Consider the following 12,484-nt stretch of genomic DNA (forward strand, 5'->3'; position numbering starts at 1 on the left):
CCTGCGACTTTTTTTTTTTTTAATTTTAAATGGTTAGTTTTATTTTATTATTACTTTTTTAAATGGTTAATTTTAATTTAGTGCATGGAATAGAATCCTTAACAATATAACTAGAAGGATTCCTTTTCTATGGCTTATATTGATTTTTTTAACTTAGCATTTATTTTATTTTATTTTATTTTTACAATATTGTAGTGGTTTTTGTCATACACTGACATGACGGGGCCCCCTACCAAACTGCGAACAGGCCTCCAGTTTCTAAGCAAATAGGTCCTGCGACTTTAATCTCCAGGCTCGCGGGCCGAACTGCGGGCGGTTGCCCGGGGAGACGGACGCACAGAAGGCGGCGCGGCCCGGGGCCTGGACCGCCGGCGCCCTTTGTGCTAGCGGCGGTCCCGCTTCCCGCCCGCCGCGGCTGACATGGACTCGCAAGGCAGCTTCGGAAAGCCGGAGAAGGAGCGGGACCGCGAGGAGGAGGAGCAGGAGGTGGACGTGGAGGACGAGGAGGAGGAAGAGGGGAAGGAGGAGGAGGAGGAGGAGGAGGGGGCGGGCCTGCAGAAGGAGCTGGAGAGCGTCGGGAGCCTCAGCGCGGAGGACTTCTGGAAGGTCTGGGACCTCGGAGATGCCAGTGCGGAAGACTGGGCTCGCGCCCGCTTGGTCAGCATCGTCACCCCCAGCCTGAGCCCGACGCTGACGCTCAGGACGCCGAGCCAGACGTCCTTGCCCACCTCCAGCGTCTCCTCCCAAAAAAGTACCGCCCCCCACGCCGAGCCCCGTCCTCTAAGGCTTCCCGGTCCCTAGGGGAGAGCTGGTCCAACGACCCTGCAGCGTGTCAGTTCCCAAATACACTCACCACCTCCCATACACCCCTGTCTCAGTCCCTTCTATCAAAGACACTTGGCTGAGAGGCTGTGATGGTTCACCGTTTAGAATGAAGGGGAAGCATCCTCCTAAAACGGAAAACAGGCAGTACTGTACGGAGCGCTCGCTTTATAACGAGTGCATTCAGTGATCGTGTCCTATCTCTCATATTCATTCTGCCCTCCCGCCTCTCTCTCATACCACGAGGCAGGGGAGGGAGGAGTGCTTTAAGGATGCTCTGCAATTGAAACAGTCCTGCCTCCCCACCCCCACCCCACCCACCCCCAAAATAAACAGTTCACGTTTGTGCCTAACTTCCTGTACTGAAACCCCTCCAGCCACTTGGAGGCAGAGCAGTTACTCAGAGTAGATTTCGTCCATCCCCCAGTATTGACATTTTGGTCTGGATTATTCTTTGCTGGGGCTGAGTGTGTTGAGGGCAGGAGAACGGACTGTACTTGGCATTATAGTATATTTAACAGCATCCCTGTCTACGTCTGACTCTGCCAGTTAGCCCCTACCAGGCTTTGTGACAATCAAAAATTGTCAAAATGTCTTTAGATATTGCTAAATGTTTCCTAGGGGGCAAAATTGACCTTTTGAGAACCATTGATTCAAATGGAATGACTAAATTGTTTTGTGTTTTATTCAACAGGTTTTCCTAGAATATTTCAGACATTTAGGAAAGACATGTCTGAAATGGATTTAGATAGGTAAGGAATTGTTTTCAGTTTTCATCTTCTTATTTTTTGAAAATGATGTTTCCTTTGGGGATGAACATGTCAGGAAGGTAGAGTAAGATCATGCAGGGTATTCGCAACTAATATATCTACTTTAAATTTTTAATCTACACTGTTAGACACTTTGGAGCAGATAGAGACAGGGTCCTTGCCCATCTCTGGCTTATTATCTACCTATAGATTTATGTACCCCTCTCTCTTCCCTCTTCCACTCACCAGAGCTAACATACTATTAACAGTTTGCTTTGTTTCCAGTATAATTTAAATAGTACATTTTCATGACTTGATTTATTAATTTTTAACATAGCTACTGACCTCCCATCATGAAAGCTGAGGAATGTAACTCACACCACTTCCCTCCTCTCCACTTTCAGTAGTTATATTACTTTTAATTTTCCTGGAAAATCCCATGGACGGAGGAGCCTGGTAGGCTGCAGTCCATGGGGTCGTGAAGAGTCAGACATGACTGAGCGACTTCATTTTCACTTTTCACTTTTATGCATTGGAGGAGGAAATAGCAACCCACTCCAGTGTTCTTGCCTGGAGAATCCCAGGGATGGGATAGCACAGAGTCAGACACGACTGAAGTGACTTAGCAACCTTTAGGACTTTAAAGTATTTAAATTTCTACTTCTTGATTTATCAATTTTAGTGACTACTAACTCTTTTAAAAAATTAACACCTTCATGAAATTCTACTTCCTTCTCTTACCCTTTCCTTTCCCAATAAACAACAAATTATTTAACAGATTTTATTAAAATATATAATATAGTCATATAAAGTCGTATTACTTTACTTTTATTATGATTTATTAGTTCTTAGTGCTTTTGGTGCAAGTTGATTCTAAAAGTTGAAAACCAATAACCAATGCTCATAATTTCTTGCTAAGAAACCAATACTGTGACTGCGTGCATGTATAAGAAAATGAAATCCTATGTCCATAAAACTTGGCTCCTAAAAGGAGAGCTTCTGAACTCTTGGTTGTTTTTAGCTGTCTTCAATTGTTCTGAATTGGGCTACTGGCCATAGTTTCCATATTGCTTTTTTTTCTTTTTATTCCTCTTCTTTTTGCTGGAGGAAGTTCCTTAGGTAATTATTTTGTGTTGATCTCATGGATAGTCAAAGTTCTGAGTTCTTGGCCGTCTTAAAATTTCCTCCGTGTTCCTTTACTCTTGGTCCAGTCACTCGTTTCCCTGCGAAGTTAGACAAACAGGGCTCCCCCAGATGGAGTGGCTTCAGCAGAGCGGTTCTCCAGCGATTACAGCACAGTCGTTTCAGAATTAAAACACACAGTCTGCCAGAAACAAAGCTTCCAAAAAGGGAGGTGGAGACATAAGAGAGCTGAGAAAGGTGAAAAAGTAACAGTCCTAACGTCGACTACACTCTTTGGGAAAATTTTGTTTGATATTTTTAGAAGAGCCAGCAAATTACAGCAAAACAAACAAACGATCAAAAAAAAAACACCTTATATTCAAAGAGGCAAAGGAGCTTGAAAAGCAATCGTTACTATTTACTTGTTACCAGTAACAGTCATGTTAGCTAGTCAGTAAATTCCTGCTTCCCGTTATGTCAATGTTAACTGACTGATTCAGCTCCACAATGCTTGTGGGATGAATACAGAATGCTTAATTACAATACATTTAACTTCAGCCCTTTAAAAAGACTGGATTGTTTTACAGCTATTTTAAAATGAGCAGTGTGTTCTAATTTAAATTCAAATAAATGTTTAAACACACATATCATCATTGCCAACGCCAACAATACTGACACACACACACAGATAGAGGGGTCGTAATTTACTCTCTAAGAGAAATAATACGGTATCGGGAGCCTCTAAGATTTAGAAAGAAGTACTTTGCAAAGAACGGATACGACTCTAACACAGTGTGCCTGACTTTACTGAAGACAAAGAATGGAAGCAAACATTTCCAATAAAAAAGAAATCAGGGTCTTCTAGGGACATTTGTTATTTGATTGTTAAATGTACCAGGTTTAAAAGGACTGCTAAGAACGCTCTAGGTATACTGAAAACAAGCATTTTGTCTAAATTTCAGGGCTATCTATTACAGTCTGCATCCAAAAGTTCCAGCATCAATACAAACAGAAGAAAGTTGGCTTCAGGAATTGACTGACATGGAGAAGCCCAGTGAGTGGTTTGGTTCTGAAGCTTTTCCTGGGAGGTGGGATTGCATGCTGGATAGAGCATAGGAGCAGGCGACCAGGGGAGGTAGAATTAAACCCCAGCACCAACACAAACTAACACCGTGACAACTAGGCAGGTCAGTTAACCTCACTGACTCTCCTTCTTCCTCTATTGGCCATAATAAGCCTTGTCTCATAGGACCATTATGAAGATCAAAATGAGATTCAGCGCTGAAACTCCTTGGCACAGAGTCTTTAGTAAATGGTAGCACCTATGTTCACATCAAGAAATAATCTGCCATCATATTTTGATACATATCTCTATTTTTTATTATAGAAGTAGCATATGTATGCTGTTTTTTAAACGTCAAACCATTAAGAAAAATATAATGGGAACATTAATTTTTTAACTTACCCAGTGTATGCCTCAGAAGTCATCATTATGAATAGCCTTTCCTTTAAACTTTATTATTTGTTGTATGTTGAATCATGTGTCCATCAGATGTTTACTGAGCACATACCAAGTACCTGTCATAGGTCAGTTTCCTATTCTAGCGTCACAGCAATGAATAAAGCAGACAAACCCCTGTCTCAGTGGTCTTCTATTAAAGCGTTGAAGGTGGAGGTGAATGTGATAGTGACATAAATAATATACAAAGCAAGTAAATGCACAATGGCTTAGATGATGTAAGTGCTAAGGAGAAAAATAAAGCAGGCAGAGGGGTGGAAAATGCTGGACAGATGGGTGAAAGTTTACACAGGACGCTCAGAGAAATCTTCACCAAGAAGCTGAAGTATTTGAGTACAGACCTCAAGGAAGTGTGAGAGTGATGATGATCTCCGGGGATAGAGTGTTCCAGGCATAGGGAAGAGCACGCGCTTCCCTCTAAAACAAGGAGGCAGCCAGAGTGGCTGCAGTGGAGTGAGGAAGGAAGTGAATGCTAGGTAATAAAGTCAGAGAGATGGTGAGGACCAGATCTTATTCAAAGAAAATGAAGTCCGAAGTCACTGGAGGGTCTGCCCAGAGGACTGACACAATCTAACATAAAAATCAGATGTAGAATTAATATCACATGTTAATATAACATTAAACCTGCTATTAGAAAACTTGTTAATTATTCCCAAATTAATCTATATAGTCCAAGTAATCACGATGAGGTTTTTCAGCGGAATTTGACAAGTTGACTCTTTGATCTTGCTTTGCAGCATTGAAAGATAAACTGAGACATTTTCCATTTCTTTAGAGTTTAAGAGTTTATTCAAGCAGATATGGATTGGAATTGGCCAGCGCCAAACTGGGTATGGTTAGGAGCACTCCGCAAAGGAGAGCTGTGGAGAGGTTTTTATAGAGAAGTCGAAGGTATTTGATTGGCTATTGCTTAAGGTTGCATTCTCTGGGAAAGCCCAGTTGGCTGTTTGCGGTTAGCTGTTCTTAACCTTGAAGCAATAATCTTGACTCTGGCTTAGGTTTCCCTTTTGCTAGCAGTTGGCTCATCTAATAGTTTCCTGTTTGATTACTTAACAACCGGAGCCTAGCGTACATTTTCAGTTTTTTTCATCTTTTTTTATAGTTCCATTTAATAGAGAACTTATTTGCAGTTCTAATTAATTTATTCTGCGGTGTTTTGCAGTTGTGTTTTACTGATGTAACAATTGGAATTTTTTTTCCTATTATATTTTCTAATTGGTTACTGTCAATGTATAGACTCGTTGGAAAAGACCCTGATGCTGGGAAAGATTGAGGGCAGGAGGAGAAGGGGACGACAGAGGATGAGATGGTTGGATGGCATCACCAACTCAATGGACATGGGTTTGGGTGGACTTTGGGAGTTGGTGATGGACAGGGAGGCCTGGCGTGCTGAGATTCATGGGGTCGCAAAGAGTCGGACACGACTGAGCGACTGAACTGAACTGAGACCTGTAAAAGCTACAGTGGGAGACAACTCAGAGACTGTAAAGCCCAGTCCCATAATTTTGTGTATGGGAAACTGAAATCTGAAGGTGTGACTGGAGGCTGTCACAGGCAATGGCTACCCATTCCAGTATTCTTGTCTGGAGAATCCCCATGGACACAGGAGCCTGGCAGGCTACAGTCCATGCAGCCGCAAGAGTCGGACATTAGCAACTAAACCACCACCACCACTTAGGAAGGGTCTCATCCTCTGACACCCATCTCTTTCTCCAGCACCAGCTCTGGCTGTCCTGGGAAAATGGGCCCACCCTCCCCCTTCACCCCTGTCCCATTGTGGGTTGTTCTGATTGGCTTTTCATCATGCCAATCTCATTTGCTTAACCTTCTAGACATTTACTCCAAGTGGCTTGTGTGTTGATGGCTGTCTTTCCCATTCCCAGAATTGCCCTGGAATTTGCAGAGGGAATTATCCTGGTGGTTTAGTTCACTGTTTTGAATAGGGAACTACTCCTCGACCTCAGCCCAGCACTCCTCTAGCTGAAGAATCTTTTGCAGAACGATGGTCTTAAATTAGACAGAATGGTATGCTTAAAAGGCACCACACAAAAGGGTCTGCAAACCCTGATTATAATCAAGTAAAATGTGCATTCGTGTAGCATTCTGAGACTCAAAAGCAGCAAGGAAGCATCTTTTATGTCTCCTGCATTGGCAGGCAGCTTCTTTACCACTAGTGCCGCCTAGGAAACCCCAGGAAACCTTTTTTAATGTGTTTCATTAGTGGTGCGCCTCCTCTGTTTGTTACTTTTTGTTGATAAAATGTTACTTGGGAAAAGGAAAAACATTCAAAGATAAACACAATTAGGGCACTTATTTTCCTAAGAGGCATATTTTCTCTTCTATGAGATTTCTTTCCTCCGTTGTCAGGACTGATTGACAAATGTGCACTCTTTTTTCAGAGAAGGAAGTGCCCTCTGTAAAGAAGGACGATGTACCCGGAAAATCTAGCATCTAAGTTAAGAGGTAACTGGATGTCTGGCATCAACCCCCAAACTGCCCGTAGGGAGCCTGCCTTAACTTGGACGCTGTCCAACCCCTTTAGAAAAGAGCTCCCCTAAGAATACAGCAGAAACTAACGCAACATTGTAAAGCAATTACATTGCAATAAAAAGAAGAATATAGGCAAGGTGGGGAAGGGAGGGTTTCAGGGCATTTAGACTCGTGGTGTGTGTGTGTGTGTGTGATGGGCTAGGACTTTACAGAAAATGGTTTTCAAACCACACTCCATAAAAGTTTTAAACTTTCCCTCTAAATCTCTTTTTTTTTCTTCAGCAAAATGGATAATTAACCCAGAAGAACAAAAACTAAGGATTTTATGTGAACTGGAGGTAAGAGATGTTTATCAACCCAACTAGTACACCATACTCATGGTAAAAATCACTGATTCAATCTCCCTTTTTTTTTTTCTTTCTCTCTTTTTAAAATTTAGTTTAAGGAAGACTTCATAACACTCTTTGAGCCCTCTCTGAGAACATTACCCAGCATCGGGCCACCATCTATTCTGACATTCAAACAAGAAAGTTCTAATTTAGGCATTAAGTTCAAGGTAATTTTCATTTACATTTTTTTTAATTTCTGTCATAAATGATATAAAAAGACACATGATGATTTGCACAAAAGATATTGAACATACTTTTTTTAAGATTTTTTTTTTTTATGTGGACCATTTTTAAAGTTGTTATTGAACTTGTTACAGAATTGTTTCTGTTTTATGTCTTCGTTTTTTGGCCAAGAGGCATGTGCGATCTTAGTTCCCCAACCAGGGCTGAAATCCACACTTTCTGCGTTAGAAGGCAAAGTCTTAACAACTGGACTGCCAGGGAAGTCCAAACAGTGAACTTACTTTAAAAAAAAAAAACGGCCAAGAGCTCACTTACTTGAAATAGTGCTTAGGGTGGCTGTGTTCATTTCCTAGGGCTTCTGTAACAAAAAGCCAGAAACTGGGTGGCTTATGGTGACAGAAAAGTATTGACTCACAGTTCTGAAAGCTAAAAGTCCAAAGTCAAAGTGTCAACAAGTCCAGCCTGGGAGAGCCCCTTCTTGCCTCTTCCGAACATCAGTCGTCGGCATTCCTTGGCTTGCGGCCGCATCACGGTAGTCTCTGCCTTGGCCATCACAGCGTGTGTCTGTGTCCAAATGCCCCACTTCTCCAAGGATACCAGTCATATTGCTTCATTGCCCACCCAGATGACCTCCTCTTAACTTCATTACATCTTCAGAAACCCCATTCTAAGTCAGGCCACATTCACAGGTATCAAGGGTTAGGATCAGCATAGCCTTTGGGGGAACACAGTGCAACCTATAACAATGGCCATAAGCCGGGAAGCACAGTGAGCATTAGCTGTATTTAATAGTGGTAAGTGACCAGTTAATGTGTGCTTTTGATGGGCAAGGGAGAGGTCACCTTAGTCATTCCGACAGGATGCACACCACCTTGCTTGGCCAAAGACTGACTGGCAGTATGATTGTTTCCCAATTTGGACTTGTGCTGAGAGCTGCGCACTCCCCAGACTGGAACCTCCTTGATTACTTCTTCTGGGGCACACTAAAGGTACAGCCTTATTTGCTGAAAATAAGATTCACCAACAGTTGAAGCAGAGCAGCACAGATATGCGTGCAGGAGTTGACAGGAATGCCCTGTGGATGCAGCAGCGTGGTTGGTGTTCACTGTTATTTTGTGCAGCACATTGAACTAAGCAATTCTAATGCATGGTGATTCATTAAATACATCATGTAATGTAAATTCTTTCTTGAAGAAAGAAATTCTTTCTTCAAACATAAGTGTTTATCACGCAGTCGTGTGCAACTCTTTGCAACCCCATGGACTATAGCCCACCAGGTTCCTTTGTCCATGGCATTCTCCAGGTAAGAATACTGGAGTGGGTGGCCATTCCTTTCTACAGGGGATGTTGCCGACCCAGGGGTCGAACCAGGTCTGTTGCATTGCAAACACAGCACCTTCCTTTTTCTGAAGCACAAGAGCTTGTATTGAGCTTTCTTCCCCTGACACCCAGAGATGGGCCTGAGCTTGAGGAAGGCCCTGGGGACTGCCTTCCACAGAGCTGTCTCTGCCCTGGTCCCTGGGCAGGGCTGGTTCCACCTGAACCCCTGGGAGACCTTTCAGGTCTTCGGGCCTTGACACTGGTCTAGGTTAGGGGTGGCGACAGCTGAGGGGCCAGCTCTCTTCTCCAGCCACAGTCTTTGAAGCGTAGATTCGCCGACCCTGCCCGGGGCCCTGGCTTCTCCTGCTCTGAGAGGCTCTGGGCCTATCTTCATTTCTTTCTCTGCTCTCTGAAGGAAGAAGAGGAGGAAGTGTCGCCCAAGTGTGAATTCTGTGGGAGCGACCTAAGAACATTTCTCTCCAGCGTGGACGTCTCCTCTGATTACAGCAGCGCTGAACTGCCAAAACATGTAAGTGCCACAGCAGGTTTACTGAGGAAATAGTGTTATTTTTAGACATTACTTTAAACATAAGCAGCATGTTCTTCTGCATCTTCCCACGACATCACCCCCCACCTTTCTTTTTTTTTTTTTTTTTTTTTGCCACACTGCATGGCTTGTAGGACCCTAGTTCCCCGAACAGGGATCAAACCTGGGCCCCCAGCAGTGAAAACCTGGAATTCTAACCACTAGATTGCCAGGGAATTCCATGAATTGCCATTCTTAAAAGGGTTATGTGTTAGCTCTTGGGACAATGCAAATCATAACCACAATGGGACAGCATTTCACACCCCTTGAACGGCTATAACCCAGAAGACAGATAATAACAACTGTTGGCAAGGGTGTAGGGAAACTGGAATCCTCAAACATTGCTGAAGGGGAATATAAAATGATGCAGCCACCTTGGACAAGTCTAAGCAGTAGTTCCTCAAAAAGTTAAAACATACAGATACCATATAACCCAACAAATAATTCCATTCCTAGGTATATACCCATTAAAACTAACAACATACGTCCACCCAGAAACACATATAAATGTTCACAGCAGCATAATTCATAACAGCTAGAAAGTGAAAACAACCCAGACACTCACTAAGATAGTATAAAGAAACGTGGAGCATCCAGACTATGGGATCTTTTTTTTTTAGATCATTAATTTTATTTTATTTTAAAAATTTATTAATTTTTAATTGAAGGCTATTTGCTTTACAGAATTTTGTTGTTTTCTGTCAAACCTCAGCATGAATCAGCCATAGGTTTACATCTATCCCCTCCCTTTTGAACCTCCCTCCCACCTCCCTCCCCACCCCACCCCTCTAGGTTGGTACAGAGCCCCTGTTTGAGTTTCCTGAGCCATACAGCAAATTCCCGTTGGCTGTCTATTTTGCATATAGTAATGTAAGTTTCCATGTTACTGTTTCCATACATCTCACCCTCTCCTCCCCTTTCTCCATGTCCACAAGCCCATTCTTTATGTCTATTTCTTCACTGCTGCCCTGTAAATAAATTCTTCAGTATCATTTTTCTGGATCTAGATTCCATATGTATGTGTTAGAATATAATATTTGTCTTTCTCTTTCTGACTTACTTCACTCTATAATAGGCTCTAGGTTCATCCACCTCATTAGAACTGACTCAAAGATGTTCCTTCTTATGGCTAAGTAATATTCCATTGTGTATATATATACCAAAACTTCTTTATCCATTCTCTGTCGATGGACATGTAGGTTGCTTCCATGTTCTAGCTATTGTAAATAGTGCTGCCATGAACAATAGGATACATGTGTATCTTTCAATTTTGGTTTCCTTGGGGTATATGCCTAGGAGTGGGATTGCTGGGTCATATGGTGGTTTTATTCCTAGTTTTTAAGGAATCTCCATACCACTTTCCATAGGGGCTGTATCAATTTACATTCCCACCAACAGTGCAAGAGCATTCCCTTTTCTCCACACCCTCCCTAGCATTTATTGTTTGCAGACTTTTTGATGAGGGTCATTCTGACCAGTGTAAGGTGATATCTCATTGTAGTTTTGATTTGCATTTCTTTAATAATGAGCAATGTTGAGCATCTTTTCATGTGTTTGTTAGCCATCTGTATGTCTTCTTTGGAGAAATGTCTGTTTAGGTCTTCTTCCCATTTTTTTGATAGGGTTATTTGTTTTTCTGTTATTGAGTTGTATGAGCTGCTTGTATATTTTGGAAATTAATCCTTTGTCAGTTGTTTCATTTGCTATCATTTTCATCCATTCTGAGGGTTGTCTTTTCACCTTGCTTATAGTTTCCTTTGCTGTGCAAAAGTTTTTAAGTTTAATCAGGTTCCACTTGTTTACTTTTGTTTTCATTTCCATTACTCTAGAAGGTGGGTCATAGAGGATCTTGCTTTGATTTATGTCACTGAGTGTTCTGCCTATGTTTTCCTCTAAGAGTTTTATAGTTTCTGGTCTTATGTATTGGTCTTTAATTTGAGTTTATCTTTGTATATGGTGCTAGGAAGTTTCTAATTTCATTCTTTTATATGTAGCTGTCTAGTTTTCCCAGCACCATTTATTGAAGAGGCTGTCTTTGCCCCATTGTATATTCTTGACCCCTTTGTCAAAAATAAAGTACCCATAGGTGCATGGGTTTTTTTCTGGGCTTTCTGTCTTGTTCCATTGGTCTATATTTCTGTTTTTGTGCCAGTATCATACTGTATTGATGACAGTAGCTTTGTAGTATAACCTGAAGTCAGGAAGGTTGATTCCTCTAGCTCCATGCTTCTTTCTCAGGACTGCTTTGGCTATTCAGGGTCTTTTGTGTTTCCATATGAATTGTGAAATTTTTTGCTCTAGTTTTGTGAAAAATGCCATTGGTAATTTGATAGGGATCTCATTGAATCTGTAGATCGAATTTGGTAGTATAGTCCTTTTCACAATATTGATTCTTCCTACCCAGGAACATGGAATATCTCTCCATCTATTTTTGTCATCTTTGATTTCTTTCATTGATGTCTTATAATTTTCTGTGTACAGTTCTTTTGTCTTCTTAGGTAAGTTTATTTCTAGATATTTAATTCTTTTTGTTGCAATGGTGAATGGGATTGATTCCTTAATTTCTCTCTGATTTTTCGTTGTTAGTATATAGAAATGCAAGTGACTTCTGTGTATTGATTTTGTATCCTGAAACTTTGCTAAATTCACTGATTAGCTCTAGTAACTTCCTGATACTATCTTTAGGGTTTTCTGGTTACAGTATCATGTCATCTGCAAACAGTGAGAGCTTTACTTCTTCTTTTCCAATCTGGATCCTTTTATTTCTTTTTCTTTTCTGATTGCTGTAGCTAGGACTTCTAGAACTATGTTGAATAATAGTGGTGAAAATGGATACACTTGTCTTGTTCCTGATCTTAGGGGGAATGCTTTCAGTTTTTCACCATTGAGAATAATGTTTGCTGTAGGCTTATCATGTATGGCCTTTACTATGTTGAGGTAGGTTCCTTCTATTCCCACTTTTTGAAGTGTTTTCATTTTAAACAGGTGCTGAATTTTGTCAAAGGCTCTTTCTGCATCTACTGAGATTATCATATGGCTTTTATCTTTTGATTTGTTAGTATCATGTGTCACATTGATTGATTTGCTTGTATTGAAGAATCCTTGCATCCATGGAATAAACACAACTTGATCATGGTGTATGAGCTTTTTGATGTGTTGCTGAATTCTGTTTGCTAAAATTTTGTTGAGGATTTTTGCATCTATGTTCACCAGAGATATTGGCCTGTAGTTTTCTTTTTTTGTGTTGTCTTTATCTGATTTTGGTATCAGGGTGATGGTGGCCCCATAGAATGAGTTTGGAAGT

The 12,484-nt window shown here is 41.4% G+C and overlaps 1 protein-coding gene across 1 annotated transcript in view; it reads left to right on the top strand.

Moving 5' to 3' along the window:
- Positions 1 to 363: 363 nt before the first annotated feature.
- ERICH6 (glutamate rich 6) overlaps positions 364 to 12,484 on the top strand; it is a 44,974-nt gene continuing 32,853 nt past the window's right edge. The window contains exons 1-7 of the mRNA XM_070466594.1: positions 364 to 751; positions 1,517 to 1,574; positions 3,656 to 3,751; positions 6,635 to 6,675; positions 6,985 to 7,040; positions 7,142 to 7,258; positions 9,010 to 9,123. Of these exons, the coding sequence (XP_070322695.1) occupies positions 421 to 751; positions 1,517 to 1,574; positions 3,656 to 3,751; positions 6,635 to 6,675; positions 6,985 to 7,040; positions 7,142 to 7,258; positions 9,010 to 9,123 (813 nt within the window). The 5' untranslated portion in view covers positions 364 to 420. The remainder of the gene's footprint in view (positions 752 to 1,516; positions 1,575 to 3,655; positions 3,752 to 6,634; positions 6,676 to 6,984; positions 7,041 to 7,141; positions 7,259 to 9,009; positions 9,124 to 12,484) is intronic.

The sequence above is a fragment of the Odocoileus virginianus genome, chromosome 4, assembly GCF_023699985.2.
Source record: "Odocoileus virginianus isolate 20LAN1187 ecotype Illinois chromosome 4, Ovbor_1.2, whole genome shotgun sequence".
Classification (NCBI taxonomy): Eukaryota; Metazoa; Chordata; class Mammalia; order Artiodactyla; family Cervidae; genus Odocoileus; species Odocoileus virginianus.